The sequence below is a fragment of the Perca fluviatilis genome, chromosome 17 (assembly GCF_010015445.1).
Source record: "Perca fluviatilis chromosome 17, GENO_Pfluv_1.0, whole genome shotgun sequence".
Classification (NCBI taxonomy): Eukaryota; Metazoa; Chordata; class Actinopteri; order Perciformes; family Percidae; genus Perca; species Perca fluviatilis.
In genome coordinates, this window is record NC_053128.1 from 33,096,247 (window position 1) to 33,113,746 (window position 17,500).

The following is a 17,500-nucleotide window of genomic DNA, read 5'->3' on the forward strand; positions in this document are numbered from 1 at the left end:
CACCAGGGATATGTACGGTAGGATGAACAGACAGTCCTTCTTCCGGCACAGCAGCTCTCGGAGGACCAGGATCTCGGCCACCAGAGTCTTCCCTCCGCTGGTGGGGAGGGAGTAGATCAGGTTCCTCCTCTGCTGCACACAGTCCAGGTTCAGACACGTCTCCTGCCAGTCTGGAACACACCAAGAGTCCGATAACCACCAGAGATATTCAAATGTTGCTTGGACACACCTGCCCCCACTGCTTAAAAACAAATAACCTACAGGAAACACTGTTTTAATATCTGTTTATTTATTATTAAAGTGATGGTTCGGAGTAATTCACCCTAGGGTCCTTTGCACCATGACCTCGAGAACAAACACCCCCCCAGAAGCTTTTTTCACCTGGGTCTAACACTGGGAGAGTTAGCGTGGAGTAGCGTTAGCAGCTGAATAGCTTAGCGCGGGGCTAATGGACCCACGTTTGTATCTTGTAAGTTACCCCACTAATAATACCCGAAATGATACCAAACGTCTACAGTAGTATATATGGGTTATGCACTCATAAAACGATGGATTGGAAAGTTTGTAAGTACACCAGAAGTTTATGTAAATAACACTTAACTTTTGCCTTCTCGTCTCTGCTGCTACCTGCAGTTAGACGAGTGCTTAGGGATCGTCTACAAATTACAACACCGAAAAGAGATAAAACAAAAAGATTTATTAATTTAAAGATGAAATAAGGTAATGTCTCCAAACTTACATCAATTATTACTTGTCTCCTGCTAGTTATACTACAGCACTTACTTTAGTAGTACACCAGAAGTTTATGTAAATAACACTTGCCTGCTGGCTTCTGCTCTCTGCTGTTGCTGCTGTGAGACGAGTGCTTAGGGACCGTCTACAAATTACAACATCGAAAAGACATACTAAAATATTTATTAATTTAACTTTTTTTTTTTAAAGTAAGTGCTGTAGTATAACTAGCAGGAGACAAGTAATAATTGATGTAAGTTTGGAGACATTAGCTTATTTAATCTTTAAATTAATAAATATTTTTGTTGTATCTCTTCTCGGTGTTGTAATTTGTAGACGCTCCCTAAGCACTCGTCTAACTGCAGGTAGCAGCAACAGCAGAGAGCAGAAGCCAGCAGGCAAGTGTTCATAAACTTCTGGTGTACTTACGAACTTTCCAATCCATCGTTTTATGAGTACATAACCTATATGTACTAGTGTAGAAGTTTGGTATCATTTCGGGCATTATTAGTGGGGTAACTTACGAGATACAAACGTGGGTCCATTAGCCCCTGCGCTAAGCTATTTAGCGGCTAACGCTACTCTACGCTAACTCTCCCAGTGTTAGACCCAGGTGAAAAAAGCTTCTGGGGGGGTGTTTGGCTCGAGGTCATGGTGCAAAGGACCCTAGGGTGAAATTACTCCGAACCATCACTTTAAGTTATATCGTTATCAAGCTATTCAACAACTTTATCGCACACATTACTCATATCGTACAGGCCTACTTCACATTACAAAAGCTGGAACGCGCAGTTTGGACATTTTTACTTTAACCCTTGTGTTGTCTTCCAGTCAACCATGCAACTTCTTGTTTTTCAGCGTCCAAATAGTGACAATTTTGTCACTTTTTCCGATGTTTTTGTCAAGTTTTTTTCTGCGCTATTTTGACATTTTTTGAAGCTCACACTTTTGTCACTTTTTTTCAACGTTCTTTTATCATTTGTTTCTTCAAATGCTATCAAATTAAACCCTCAAATTCAATGAAAGAACTGAACCGTTATGTTTTGGACCTTGTTAAGCACTATGGTCAACTAAGGTAGTTTTTAAACGTGCTATATAAATAAAATTGAACCTGAAAAGTTGGTTAAAAGATATAGAAACTTTTAGAAAATGGGTCAAATATGACCCAAGGACAACAGGAGAGTTAATATCCTATCTAATGTAATAAAGATAATATATTTGTAACACCCTCACCCAGAAAACAAGGGAGTTACATCACATTTTGGAAATCTTTTTCTTTAAAGGTCCCATGACATGCTGCTTTTTGGATGCTTTTATATAGACCTTAGTGGTCCCCTAATACTGTATCTGAAGTCTCTTTATATAGGCCTTAGTGGTCCCCTAATACTGTATCTGAAGTCTCTTTTATATAGACCTTAGTGGTCCCTAATACTGTATCTGAAGTCTCTTTATATAGGCCTTAGTGGTCCCTAATACTGTATCTGAAGTCTCTTTATATAGGCCTTAGTGGTCCCCTAATACTGTATCTGAAGTCTCTTTATATAGACCTTAGTGGTCCCCTAATACTGTATCTGAAGTCTCTTTTATATAGACCTTAGTGGTCCCCTAATACTGTATCTGAAGTCTCTTTTATATAGACCTTAGTGGTCCCCTAATACTGTATCTGAAGTCTCTTTTATATAGACCTTAGTGGTCCCTAATACTGTATCTGAAGTCTCTTTTATATAGACCTTAGTGGTCCCTAATACTGTATCTGAAGTCTCTTTATATAGGCCTTAGTGGTCCCCTAATACTGTATCTGAAGTCTCTTTATATAGACCTTAGTGGTCCCCTAATACTGTATCTGAAGTCTCTTTTATATAGACCTTAGTGGTCCCCTAATACTGTATCTGACCAGCTGACACTTTGCTCGTTTGAAAGCCATGATGTCTCTCTCTCTCTTTCTCATGGGTGGGCCAAATTCTCTGGGCGGGCAAAGCAGAGAAAGGGGAGGTAACCTTGCTCCTTATGACCTCATAAGGAGAAGATTCCTGATTGGTCCATCTGATCTTTCATTTCCTCAAAGGCAGAGCAGGATACCCAGGGCTCGGTTTACACCTATCACCATTTCTAGCTACTGGGGGGCCATAGGCACGCTGGGGTACTCATATTAATGTTAAAACACCTCATAAAGTGACATTTTCATGCCATGGGACCTTTAACAAACAGCTGACACAGTTTCCTGTTGATCTAACTGGTGGTTTGAGAGAAAAACTGAAACCAGCGCGTCACCGTATAACTTCTCGATTCCTCTCAGGTTGAACATCAGGTCTTTCACTTTAGTGGGGAGCCCGAAGAACGGCCCGAGGTCAGCGGTCTCGGCGCCGGACGCCGTCTCCACGGCCCGCGTGGCGACGCCGATCTCCTCGGAGACCGCGGCCTCCTTCATCTCGGCGGCGCGGGAGACGCCGGACGGAGCGGCCGCGTTGCCGAGCATCGTCTTCTTCAGCCGCTCCGTCACGCTCCTCCTCGCCGCGGCCGGTCTCGGCCTTTTGGCCACCGGGTCTCTGAGCGGCGTGGAGGTCTTGTTATCGCCGGCGTGCGGACTGGTCCTCTGGGCGTCTCCGTGGACTTCTTGGTGAAACTGATGCTGGCTCGCCGGCAAGTAGGGCTGCTCGATTAGGACAAAAAATATACAAAATATACATGATTAGGACAAAAATATACATGATTAGGACCAAAAATATACAAAATATACATGATTAGGACAAAAATATACATGATTAGGACAAAAATATACAAAATATACATGATTAGGACAAAAATATACATTAGTACGACCAAAAATATACAAAATATACATGATTAGGACAAAAATATACATGATTAGGACAAAAAATATACAAAATATACATGATTAGGACAAAAATATACATGATTAGGACCAAAAATATACAAAATATACATGATTAGGACAAAAATATACATGATTAGGACAAAAATATACAAAATATACATGATTAGGACAAAAATATACATGATTAGGACAAAAATATACAAAATATACATGATTAAGACAAAAATATACATGATTAGGACAAAAATATACAAAATATACATGATTAGGACAAAAAATATATACATATTTTACATATTCTTTGTCAAAAATATACATATTTTTTATATATTTTACATATATTTTTGTTAAAAATATACATATTTTTTATATATTTTATATTTTTTGTTAAAAATATAAATATTTTTATATATTTTATATATTTTTTGCCAAAAATATACATATTTTTTATATATTTTACATATTTTTTGTTAAAAATATACATATTTTTATATATTTTACATATTTGTTGTTAAAAATATAAATATTTTTATATATTTTACATATTTTTTGTCAAAAATATACATATTTTTTATATATTTTACATATTTTTTGTCAAAAATATACATATTTTTATATATTTCACATATTTTTTGTCAAAAATATACATATTTTTTGTCAGTATTGTAAATCAGGATTATTTTTACACAATTACTCACTGACTTTTAGAAAGATGTTCTGATTTTATCAGAACACTGAAAGCAGCAGAACTGAGATCACTTTAATATCTGATTATTAATCATGAAGTTATATCAGTTATCAGCATATCTCCCTGCTATCGTGCAGCCCTAGTCACAACTACTGAACTTTAAAAACAGTCAAAAAGTTGAACAAATCCACAGTGAAAGCACCTTCACCTGTGACATTTCTCTTAATGCTTCTCCTGTTTGAACACGAGACAACAGAAGACTTTACCTGCCAAATAAGCGCTTTTTTCTCGATTACTCTGTGCGATCGTTGGATAACTTGCGTGCAGCCCTACCTGCGAGTCCTCGAAGGGTTCGTCTCCGAGGACGTCCAAGATGGAGTCTGTGAGAACGTCTTCGCACGGCGCCGCGGCGTTCGCCGGCCGCAGAGACGTGAAGCCCGCGGTCGGCTGATCGGCGGCCGAGCGCTGCCTCTCGGTTTGTTCTGCCGAGTCCAGCTGGGCCAGCAGAGAGCTGTCCTCCAGGAGGCTGTCATAGTCCCCGAACAGGTCCTCACTGTCACTGTAGAACTGATACACAACACACAACACTGTTAGAGTACAGTTCACACACACACACACACACACACACACACACACACACACACACACACACACACACATACAGAGAAAGACACACAGACACACACAACACAGTTAAACTACATTTCACACACACACACACACACACACACACACACACACACACACACACACACACACACACACACACACACACACACACACACACACACACACACACACACACACACACACACACACACACACACACGCAGCACACACACACACACACACACACACGCAGACACAGTTAAACTACAGTACATCATATATACCAGAGGTTCTCAAAAATCTAATCTAATAACATCAGGACACAGCTGATAAATACCAGTTCTGACAGCTGATTGGTCAGTTGCATCAATCAGGCCGATGATGTGACAGCCACTGCTGGGTACCGTGGAGGCAATTACGTTAAAATGAGGCCCTAAAGTCTGTCAAATCTGACTCCAATTCATTAACTCCAGCGCCTTCTTACATCGGACAACCTACTTAAATAGTATTTATAAAGATGTAAGTAAAACCTATGTTTGTGATGTACTGTATGTGATTCTTATTTACTCATCCATGTAGTTGCAGATTATTAGAATATAGAATATCTTTACTGTCATTGTAACAGATACAACGAAATTAAGTGCAGACCTTGTCAGTGCCAAACGTCCAAGAGGTAACATATACCTAAATAAATACATAATAAAATAAAAAGCTACTACTGCAAACATATTCTATTAATGCTAAAAAACACACTCATACAGGCACATCCACATTTAAACATTGCACACAGCCCTACTGAGGTAGATTAGTGGTAGGAACTATACTTTAGCAGCATTATTCAATGCACTTATGGCTGTTGGATAATATTAACTAATAAGAGCCTACCTCAGCAGATGGGACATCAGCCATGATGCTGCTCAGCTTCCAGTTTTTGGGGCATGCTTGTTGCTGTGTGCAGGGGGGGTGTCCTCCTCTCTTCCGGGCGGGGGTCAGGTGAGACTTCAGGCCGTCCCTGGACCTCTTCCGACAGGACACTCGTTTTATTTGGATTTCCTGCTTCCCACCGTTCATTACCGTCCTCCAAGGGATATCAACAGCTGGTGCTACATGGCAAACAGGCTCGGCTAGTACACAACAACTCACACTGGCAGACTGGAAACACAGCTGTGTGTGTGTGTCTGTGTGTGTGTATGTGTGTCTGTGTATGTGTGTGTGTCTCTCTGTGTGTGTGTGTGTGTGTGTGTCTCTGTGTGTCAGTGTGTGTCTATATGTGTGTGTCTCTGTGTGTGTCTGTGTGTGTGCGTCTCTGTGTGTCTATATGTGTGTGTCTCTGTGTGTCTGTCTGTCTGTGTGTCTCTGTGTGTGTGTCTGCGTCTCTGTGTGTGTCTTGTGTTTTGTGTGTCTGTCTGTCTGTCTGTGTGTGTGTCTGTCTGTCTGTGTCTATGTGTGTGTGTCTGTCTGTCTGTGTCTATGTGTGTGTCTGTCTGTCTGTCTGTCTGTGTCTGTGTGTGTGTGTCTGTCTGTGTCTGTGTGTGTCTGTCTGTCTGTCTGTGTGTGTCTGTGTGTGTGTCTTTCTGTCTGTCTGTGTCTGTCTGTGTGTGTGTCTGTCTGTCTGTCTGTGTGTCTGTCTGTGTGTCTGTGTGTGTGGCTAGTAAACAAAAACTCAAAACTGTAAGTCACTCTGCTACGGACACCTACAGTAAACTGTTACCAAGGCTACCGAACGTTCGGTCTAGAAAGGGATACAGCTACGGCCGGAAGTTACGCAAAATTACTTATTATTTTTATTATTATATTTGTTATACTTTCACCCAGGAAACGCGTGTTCGTTCATCGGGAGTGTTTTAATCCAAACAACTATCCTTTCCTTTAACTTTTTCAAGTCGTTTTTGTGCCTAAACGTAATTGTCGTCGCCGTAGCCGTATCCAATCAAACGTTAGCTAGCTATCTGACCGTTAGCCGTTAGCCCTGGCAGTTGGACCCACGTATTTGTTCCCTCTGCGAGCTAATTATTCACCTCAAACTAACCTCAACCTCCCGTAGAAAGCGTATAAAGGGCGTCGCAAAGATAACTTAACAAAAACGTCTCCGTTAGTTGCAGCTTTGTTTGACGTGGAGACGTCAAAAGCTCTGCGAGCACCACATTTAAAAAAAACTGACAGCAGCATCATCAGAGCAAGAGAGAAATCCCCCCATCATTTCGGTCTTCGGTTTACCGTTTACCTAGCTAGCAGAATCAACCGACAGTTTCCTTGTTTTTACTAGTTTAACTACTGAAAGCGACTGATACGTTACCCCAAAATAAAGCCGATTACTACCGGATAACACACCGGTTTAAACTGCTACAACTTCTGTCAATTTATAGTTCAAAACGTGCTTAATATGTGACTGAATGTTAAAAACGGTGAAAATTAACACGGGCTCTGGTTAAAAGTCGCATACGCTACTTAATGACGCTAATGCGTAGTTGTATACATAATCCGTATCATTACTTTAAGTAATATGAGTAATATTATTAGCAAGATGTGCTAAAACGACGCCGTCACTCAGTCCGGGCCAGGGGTGCTTTCTATCTTGTCTTGTTATATCTTTGTAAAAGGGTAACCGTTAATGTTTTCCGGAAAAAAAACGTTAAATTCAAATCTGAAACTTTAAATCCGCTAACACACAAAAAACATCACACATCGTATACTTATTCGATGTTTACAAATACAGCTACATTTTACAAGTAATTTGCCTCCAACTACTTAACAATAACTGTATAAATAAGTGGTAGGAACTATTATTTAGTTCCTACCGCTAAGCACCGGAGTTCCGCGAGACACCTTCCGGTCCTGTGTCAGGTCAAAATGCTCGCCCTGAGAGGGTTACAGAGGCTAAAACCTGTTTTATCCCGACATGGTAACCCGGGTAAGGCTGTTTTCTGAGGGAATGGGTTTTAGACTTCATTAGGAGCAACATAAACGTTCGCGCTGTGTTTTAGATATAGGTTTAATACACAATATGCTGCTGATGCTAAGGTTAGCCATGGAGCTAACGGTCTGTTATGGTCTAATCCTGCAGGTCTCAGAAGTCTCTCCGGCTCTTCAAATGTAGTCCGACAGAAAGATGACACGGTGGGTATTTATTTAGATTGATTATTTATTATATATATATATATATATATATATATATATATATATATAATAATAATAATAATAATAATAATAATAATAGATCTATATATAGATAGATAGATAGATAGATAGATAGATAGATAGATAGATAGATAGATAATGCAGTCATTTATGGGAACCCATTTCTGTAATCATGTGACATTCAAAGCAGATCTGCATGTATGTATGTGTGTGTCTCTCTCTGTGTATGTGTGTGTGTGTCTCTCTGTGTATGTGTGTGTGTGTGTGTCTCTGTGTGTGTGTGTGTGTGTGTGTGTGTGTGTGTGTGTGTGTGTGTGTGTCTGTCTGTGTCTCTGTGTGTGTCTGTCTGTCTGTCTGTCTGTGTGTGTGTGTGTTTCTCTGTGTGTGTCTGTGTCTCTGTATGTATGTGTGTGTGTCTCTGTGTGTGTGTGTGTGTGTGTGTGTGTATTTGTGTGTCTGTCTCTCTCTCTGTATGTATGTGTCTGTCTCTCTTTGTGTGTGTGTGTGTGTGTGTGTGTGTGTCTCTGATATTCCCACACAAGCGGAGACTTTACATATTCAGGCTGCTAGCCTGCTTTATAAAAATGTAATCTAATTATTTTTTTATGATTTGCTAAATTCTGGATGGCTTAGAAACTTATTTGCTGACTTTATTTTTTTTACGGTTTTATGTCGACCAAAACTGTAATTAGAAAGCTACATTATGAGATATATGCAATAACACAGCCAAATATATTTAACTTTTGTCGGTTAAACAGAAGCGTGTCAGTAAACTCTGTGGCCCTTTAGTGAGACTGAGTCATACACTTACAACAAGCAGTGGAATACATTCCTGACTCCACTCCAACTGTGCTATCACATAACTAGTAGCATAATTAAGTTATAGGATACAAGTTAGAAGTTAAAAACATGCAGATGTTGGCTTACAGGATCTTATTCTTATTCCATCCCTGTGTAACGGTGAGTAATAACTCTGTTATATGAACGTGTAATCTTCATGTTTTAAGCTCGTGAAGATGGAGAACCCTTTCAAGGAGCCACAGAAAGGATGTCTCCTCTGCAACGTCAGCGTGGACTTCAAAAACACTCAGGTGTGTGTGTGTGTGTGTGTGTGTGTGTGTGTGTCTGTCTGTCTGTCTGTCTGTCTGTCTGTCTGGTCTATGTAATAATATTTCTAACAACTCGTGTGTTTTTTCTTTATTTAAAAAGGGCCAGTGCACATTAATCAACATGAGTACAATGTCCCAACATGTAAATGTGCTAGATTTAGCCATACAGGCTAATTTTCATCTGTAGTCCCTAGGAGGTTGATGACTTAAAAAAAACAATAAATACAAAACCAAAAAAATAATACTAAAAAAAATTATTGATACTACATAGATACATCAACACATACAGAGACAATACTGTAGCAATGAACACAAACACATTATTCTGTATTATGTATTATGTCACTTATTCCTAATATACTTCTATCAGACTTCTATCTCCTATTAAGTGAGATCACACTGTATAGTCACTTATTCCTAATATACTTCTATCACACCTCTATATCTCCTATTAAGTGAGATCACATTGTATGGTCACTTATTCCTAATATACTTCTATCATACTTCTATCTCCTATTAGGTGAGGTCACATTGTATGGTCACTTATTCCTAATATACTTCTATCATACTTCTATCTCCTATTAGGTGAGATCACATTGTATGGTCACTTATTCCTAATATACTTCTATCATACTTCTATCTCCTATTAGGTGAGGTCACACTGTATGGTCACTTATTCCTAATAGGAACTGTTTCACATGAAATCTCAAATGCAGGACACTGATTGCATGAGATGAAGTGTGTCTGTATGAGTTTGTAAATGGCAGCCTGTGTCCTTTTGTAGTGTGTACATATTATTTCTCATCACACTGTGATAACTATGATTAAATTCAGTATATATGCACTTTGCCATATGTTGCCACCCCTCAAAACTTCCTGCCCCCCCACTCTCGCCACCCCATAAATACTTTTCTAGATACGCCTGTAGTATCTGGACTTCTAACGGACTTTTTATACACTTTGTCTTAAGTTTTTGGTACCAAAGAAACTTGTATGAACTATTTATATGCATGATGATCCAGATGAACCTGACCCTACCTTTCAGAGGACACTAGGGGTGGGGGAAAAAATCGGTACAGCATAGTATCGCGATATTTTTCGTGGCAATACTGTATCGATACACAGACGCCAAGTATCATAACATATGTGTTGGTCAGTCTGTCTGCTTGACAATCCCCATTTTGCAGCAATAAAATTGAAGTGAGATGAACAAGCAGAGAAATGTATCTTTTTAGATAAAACAGATGTTGACAACATTGTCCTTTGGGGATATCATTTGAAACTGGGAAAACTCTGAAGTTGGAAAAAAGGTAATACATTGCAATATATCGCAGAATATTGCAATATGTTTAAAATCGCAATAATATATCGTATCGTGACATAAGTATCGGGATGATATCGTATCGTGAGGCCTCTGGTGATTCCCACCCCTGGAGGACACCTCTCTGGAAACATCTGGAAAGTGTGGGGGCCCCCCCAAGAAAAGAAGGCCAGTTGGCTTGTAGCCATTGGTCAATTATTGATCCCACCCTAAGTTATGAAGAATAGACATACCATGTGTTAACAAAGACCCTCAGAGTGACTATTGGGAAACTGGTCGCTCTCTGGGCTCTTCAGAGCTTGTAAATCGATGCTGAATTCCTTGTTGTAAATAAACCTTTATAATCAAGAGCAAACATTGAAACAGTCAAAAAGATGTAATTAAAACTACTGACCTGTTTCTTTCCAATATTCTACATTTTTATACAAGAAACGCATGTTGAAGTGTGAGAAGCGTAAAGCTTATAAAGGTTATTTCCTGTCTTGTGTTTGCAGCTGCTGTCTCAGTTCATCCTCAATACCACCTAATCCACTGATCCAATACACCCTCACAGGTGGTCTGGTCCAAACCTGACCTCAACAACCGATGGGTGAGGAAGGAGATGAGGAGAGAGGAAGGGGAGGAGGAGGAGAGGAGACACGGAGAAGGACAAACAACACAAAACAAAAAAAAACACCTACTACAAAAACACACAAAAACACATACACAAAAAAACAAAACAAAAATAACATAGAGGAGAGAGAGACAGAAGATGAAGAAGAGATGACAGAGAGAGATGACAGGGAGGCAGAGGGAAAGAGGAGAGGAGGAGAGGAGGGAGGAAGGAGGAGGAGAGGCAGAGGAGGAGAGGGAGAGGGAAGAGGAAGAGAGGAGAGAAGGAGAGAGGAGGGGAGGACAATAGAGGAGAGAGAGAGGGAAGGAAGAAAAAGAAAAAGACACACCAGGAACACAACAAAGTAGAACCAAAAAAAACTGAAAGAAACCAGAAGCAAAGAAGGAAAAGAATATAGGGAAGGGGAAAAAAGTGGAGGGTGGAGAGAACAACAAATGATACAAATGGGAGGAGAAGGGACACACAAAGTCCGGAACATGAGTTGTGGAGAACACAAAAGGAAAACATAAGTTGAGATATGCTGGCTCTATACCACTAAAAGTCCTGATTATTTACATGGAGTCTGGTGGAGATATGCTGGCTCTATACACACTAAAAGTCCTGATTATTTACATGGAGTCTGGTGGAGATATGCTGGCTCTATACACACTAAAAAGTCCGATTATTATACATGGAGTCTGGTGGAGATATGCTGGCTCTATACACACTAAAAGTCCTGATTATTATATTGGAGTCTGGTGGAGATATGCTGGCTCTATACACGCTAAAAGTCCTGATTATTTACATGGAGTCTGGTGGAGATATGCTGGCTCTATACACGCTAAAAGTCCTGATTATTTACATGGAGTCTGGTGGAGATATGCTGGCTCTATACCACTAAAGTCCTAATTATTTACATGGAGTCTGGTGGAGATATGCTGGCCTACACACCAAAAGTCCTGATTATTTACATGGAGTCTGGTGGAGATATGCTTGGCTCTATACAAAAGTCCTGATTATTTACATGGAGTCTGGTGGAGATATCTGGCTCTACAAAAAGATTATTATGGGCTGGTGGTAGGTATGGTCTGAGCCTGTGGTATATGCCGCACGCTTAAAAGTCCTGATTATTTACATGGAGTCTGGTGGAGATATGCTGGCTCTATACACGCTAAAAGTCCTGATTATTTACATGGAGTCTGGTGGAGATATGCTGGCTCTATACACGCTTAAAAGTCCTGATTATTTACATGGAGTCTGGTGGAGATATGCTGGCTCTATCACGCTTAAAAGTCCTGATTATTTACATGGAGTCTGGTGGAGATATGCTGGCTCTATACATATAACGCTTAAAAGTCCTGATTATTTACATGGAGTCTGGTGGAGATATGCTGGCTCTATACACGCTAAAAGTCCTGATTATTTACATGGAGTCTGGTGGAGATATGCTGGCTCTATACACGCTAAAAGTCCTGATTATTTACATGGAGTCTGGTGGAGATATGCTGGCTCTATACATGCTAAAAGTCCTGATTATTTACATGGAGTCTGGTGGAGATATGCTGGCTCTATACACGCTAAAAGTCCTGATTATTTACATGGAGTCTGGTGGAGATATGCTGGCTCTATACACACTAAAAGTCCTGATTATTTACATGGAGTCTGGTGGAGATATGCTGGCTCTATACACACTAAAAGTCCTGATTATTTACATGGAGTCTGGTGGAGTTTGGTGATGGTGATTTCGGGGCTGTTTCATGTTAAACTAAAAGGATCTTACTCTTTAACTAAAAGCTCTATCTCTGTAGGGATCCATCCCATAATGTTGTCAGACACTTAGAATAATAATCTGAGTCTGTCAGCAGCAGCAACAGAACTTTTAGTGGACCCAAACGTGCGGTTTTAACCGCTAACGTTACATTGCAGCTTGTTTCTCGCTCAATACTGGACCAAAGTCAAAGATTGTTGTAGTTTTTCCACTCCGAACAAATGGCTTTAAGAAGCATATGCACACAGACTTTAAACTAATATTTAAATACGTGTGTATTCACGTCACTTTCTCCCTTTCAGGTTTCATGTCGGTGACCCACAAACATCCACAGTTCATGAAGGATCCCAACATCTGTGCAGTCAGACATCTGGACTAGTGCATCAGTGTTATCGGTGTTCAGTCTGTTGATTAAATGTATAAAACCTGTCAGTACTGGTGTGTGTCTCAGTAGTTAAGGTGTGTGTGTGTGTGTGTGTGTGTGTGTGTGTGTGTGTGTGTGTGTGTGTGTGTGTGTGTGTGTGTGTGTGTGTGTGTGTGTGTGTGTGTGTGTGTGTGTGTGTGTGTGTGTGTGTGTGTGTGTGTGTGTGTGTGAACTGAATAGAAAGAAGCACAAAAGAAGATATTTTGCAGAACTAACCATTACTCAAGAAGATAACTGGCAGATTAATCAATACTGAAAATTGATTTGTGCAATTTAAATATGAACATTTTGTGGAACTTAAGACCTCCAGCTCTATAAAAAGTGTCTGTGTGTCTCGGTCTCTATGTGTGTGTGTGTGTGTCTCTGTCTATATGTGTGTGTGTCTTGGTATTTATATATGTGTGTGTCTCTGTTTCTATATATATATATGTGTGTGTGTCTCTGTTTCTATATATATATATGTGTGTGTGTCTCTGTTTCTATATATGTGTGTGTGTGTCTGTCTCTATATGTGTGTGTGTGTGTGTCTCTGTGTGTGTATGTCTCAGTCTCTATGTGTGTGTCTGTGTGTCTTGGTCTCTGTGTGTGTCTCTGTGTGTGTGTGTGTCTCGGTCTGTGTGTGTGTCTCTGTGTGTGTGTGTCTCAGTCTCTATATGTGTGTGTGTGTATGTCTCAGTCTCTATATGTGTGTGTCTGTGTGTCTTTGTGTCTGTGTGTCTTGGTCTCTGTGTGTGTCTCTGTCTCTATATGTGTGTGTGTGTCTCTGTGTGTGTGTGTCTCTGTGTGTGTGTGTCTCGGTCTCTGTGTGTGTGTCTCTGTGTGTGTGTATGTGTGTGTCTCAGTCTCTATATGTGTGTGTATGTCTCAGTCTTTATATGTGTGTGTCTGTGTGTGTCTCTGTCTCTATGTGTATCTGTGTGTCTCGGTCTCTATATGGGTCTGTGTGTCTTGGTCTCTGTGTGTGTCTGTGTGTCTTGGTCTCTGTGTGTGTGTGTATGTGTGTCTGTGTCTGTCTGTCTCTATATGGGTCTGTGTGTCTGTGTGTGTGTCTGTGTCTCTATATGGGTCTGTGTGTCTCGGTCTCTGTGTTTGTGTCTGTGTGTCTTGGTCTCTGTGTTTGTGTCTCTGTCTCTATATGGGTCTGTGTGTCTGTCTATATGGGTCTGTGTGTGTCTGTCTATATGGGTCTGTGTGTGTCTGTCTGTCTCTATATGGGTCTGTGTGTGTCTGTCTGTCTCTATATGGGTCTGTGTGTCTGTCTCTATATGGGTCTGTGTGTGTCTGTCTGTCTCTATATGGGTCTGTGTGTCTGTCTATATGGGTCTGTGTGTCTGTCTCTATATGGGTCTGTGTGTGTCTGTCTGTCTCTATATGGGTCTGTGTGTCTGTCTATATGGGTCTGTGTGTCTGTCTCTATATGGGTCTGTGTGTCTGTCTCTATATGGGTCTGTGTGTCTGTCTCTATATGGGTCTGTGTGTCTGTCTATATGGGTCTGTGTGTCTGTCTCTATATGGGTCTGTGTGTCTGTCTATATGGGTCTGTGTGTCTGTCTATATGGGTGTGTGTGTCTGTCTCTATATGGGTCTGTGTGTCTGTCTATATGGTCTGGTTAGGGGTGTGTCTGTTATATGTCTGTGTGTGTCTGTCTGTCTCTATATGGTCTGTGTGTTGTCTGTCTCTATATGGGTCTGTGTGTCTGTCTCTATATGGGTTGTGTTGGTGTTTTGTTTATATGGGTTGTGTGCTGTCTGTCTCTATATGGGTCTGTGTGTGTCTGTCTGTCTCTATATGGGTCTGTGTGTCTGTCTCTATATGGGTCTGTGTGTGTCTGTCTGTCTCTATATGGGTCTGTGTGTCTGTCTATATGGGTCTGTGTGTCTGTCTCTATATGGGTCTGTGTGTGTCTGTCTGTCTCTATATGGGTCTGTGTGTCTGTCTATATGGGTCTGTGTGTCTGTCTATATGGGTCTGTGTGTCTGTCTGTCTCTATATGGGTCTGTGTGTCTGTCTATATGGGTCTGTGTGTGTCTGTCTGTCTCTATATGGGTCTGTGTGTCTGTCTATATGGGTCTGTGTGTGTCTGTCTGTCTCTATATGTGTGTGTGTCTGTCTGTCTCTATATGGGTCTGTGTGTCTGTCTATATGGGTCTGTGTGTGTCTGTCTGTCTCTATATGTGTGTGTGTCTGTCTATATGGGTCTGTGTGTCTGTCTATATGGGTCTGTGTGTCTGTCTATATGGGTCTGTGTGTCTCTATATGGGTCTGTGTGTCTGTCTGTCTCTATATGGGTCTGTGTGTGTCTGTCTGTCTCTATATGGGTCTGTGTGTCTGTGTATATGGGTCTGTGTGTCTCTATATGGGTCTGTGTGTCTGTCTGTCTCTATATGGGTCTGTGTGTCTGTCTGTCTCTATATGGGTCTGTGTGTCTCTATATGGGTCTGTGTGTCTGTCTATATGGGTCTGTGTGTCTGTCTGTCTCTATATGGGTCTGTGTGTGTCTGTCTGTCTCTATATGGGTCTGTGTGTGTCTGTCTGTCTCTATATGGGTCTGTGTGTCTGTGTATATGGGTCTGTGTGTCTGTCTATATGGGTCTGTGTGTCTGTCTGTCTCTATATGGGTCTGTGTGTGTCTGTCTGTCTCTATATGTGTGTGTGTCTGTCTGTCTCTATATGTGTGTGTGTCTGTCTGTCTCTATATGGGTCTGTGTGTCTGTCTATATGGGTCTGTGTGTCTGTCTATATGGGTCTGTGTGTCTCTATATGGGTCTGTGTGTCTGTCTGTCTCTATATGGGTCTGTGTGTGTCTGTCTCTATATGGGTCTGTGTGTGTCTGTCTGTCTCTATATGGGTCTGTGTGTCTGTGTATATGGGTCTGTGTGTCTCTATATGGGTCTGTGTGTCTGTCTGTCTCTATATGGGTCTGTGTGTGTCTGTCTCTATATGGGTCTGTGTGTCTCTATATGGGTCTGTGTGTCTGTCTGTCTCTATATGGGTCTGTGTGTGTCTGTCTGTCTCTATATGGGTCTGTGTGTCTGTCTATATGGGTCTGTGTGTCTGTCTGTCTCTATATGGGTCTGTGTGTGTCTGTCTGTCTGGGTCTGTGTGTGTCTGTCTGTCTCTATATGGGTCTGTCTGTCTCTATATGGGTCTGTGTGTCTGTGTATATGGGTCTGTGTGTCTGTCTATATGGGTCTGTGTGTCTGTCTGTCTCTATATGGGTCTGTGTGTCTGTGTGTCTCTATATGGGTCTGTGTGTCTGTCTGTCTCTATATGGGTCTGTGTGTCTGTCTGTCTCTATATGGGTCTGTGTGTGTCTGTCTGTCTCTATATGGGTCTGTGTGTCTGTCTGTCTCTATATGGGTCTGTGTGTCTGTCTCTATATGGGTCTGTGTGTCTGTCTGTCTCTATATGGGTCTGTGTGTCTCTATATGGGTCTGTCTGTCTCTATATGGGTCTGTGTGTCTGTCTGTCTCTATATGGGTCTGTGTGTGTCTGTCTGTCTCTATATGGGTCTGTGTGGCTGTCTGTCTCTATATGGGTCTGTGTGTCTGTCTCTATGTGGGTGTGTGTGTCTGTCTGTCTCTATATGGGTCTGTGTGTCTCTATATGGGTCTGTCTGTCTCTATATGGGTCTGTGTGTCTGTCTGTCTCTATATGGGTCTGTGTGTCTGTCTCTATATGGGTCTGTGTGTCTGTCTGTCTCTATATGGGTCTGTGTGTCTCTATATGGGTCTGTCTGTCTCTATATGGGTCTGTGTGTCTGTCTGTCTCTATATGGGTCTGTGTGTGTCTGTCTGTCTCTATATGGGTCTGTGTGTCTGTCTGTCTCTATATGGGTCTGTGTGTCTGTCTCTATATGGGTCTGTGTGTCTGTCTGTCTCTATATGGGTCTGTGTGTCTCTATATGGGTCTGTCTGTCTCTATATGGGTCTGTGTGTCTGTCTGTCTCTATATGGGTCTGTGTGTCTGTCTGTCTCTATATGGGTCTGTGTGTGTCTGTCTGTCTCTATATGGGTCTGTGTGTCTGTCTGTCTCTATATGGGTCTGTGTGTCTGTGTGTCTCTATATGGGTCTGTGTGTCTGTCTGTCTCTATATGGGTCTGTGTGTCTGTCTGTCTCTATATGGGTCTGTGTGTCTGTCTGTCTCTATATGGGTCTGTGTGTCTGTCTGTCTCTATATGGGTCTGTGTGTCTGTCTGTCTCTATATGGGTCTGTGTGTCTGTCTCTGTGTGTGTCTGTAAATGGACTGTTTTTATAAAGCTCTTTTCTAGTCTTAACTAC

The 17,500-nt window shown here is 41.2% G+C and overlaps 2 protein-coding genes across 3 annotated transcripts in view; one reads left to right on the plus strand and one right to left on the minus strand.

The window, feature by feature from the left end:
- The window catches only part of helq (helicase, POLQ like), a 92,644-nt gene extending 86,531 nt beyond the window's left edge, over nt 1-6,113 (minus strand). For both annotated transcript variants that reach the window (XM_039780245.1, XM_039780246.1), the window contains exons 1-4: nt 5,751-6,113; nt 4,590-4,823; nt 3,004-3,382; nt 1-170 (exon numbers count right to left, since the gene is read on the minus strand). The exon at nt 1-170 is cut by the window's left edge and continues 9 nt beyond it. In XM_039780245.1, coding sequence (XP_039636179.1) covers nt 1-170; nt 3,004-3,382; nt 4,590-4,823; nt 5,751-5,936 — 969 coding nt within the window. In that variant the 5' untranslated portion in view covers nt 5,937-6,113. The remainder of the gene's footprint in view (nt 171-3,003; nt 3,383-4,589; nt 4,824-5,750) is intronic.
- A 1,531-nt stretch (nt 6,114-7,644) lies between these two features.
- mrps18c (mitochondrial ribosomal protein S18C) lies at nt 7,645-13,225 on the plus strand. Its single transcript, XM_039779079.1, has 5 exons — nt 7,645-7,776; nt 7,930-7,982; nt 9,011-9,094; nt 10,928-10,953; nt 12,941-13,225. The coding sequence occupies exons 1-5, from the start codon at nt 7,716-7,718 to the stop codon at nt 13,170-13,172; spliced, it is 456 nt and encodes a 151-aa protein (XP_039635013.1). The 5' UTR covers nt 7,645-7,715; the 3' UTR covers nt 13,173-13,225.
- The last annotated feature ends 4,275 nt before the right edge of the window (nt 13,226-17,500 follow it).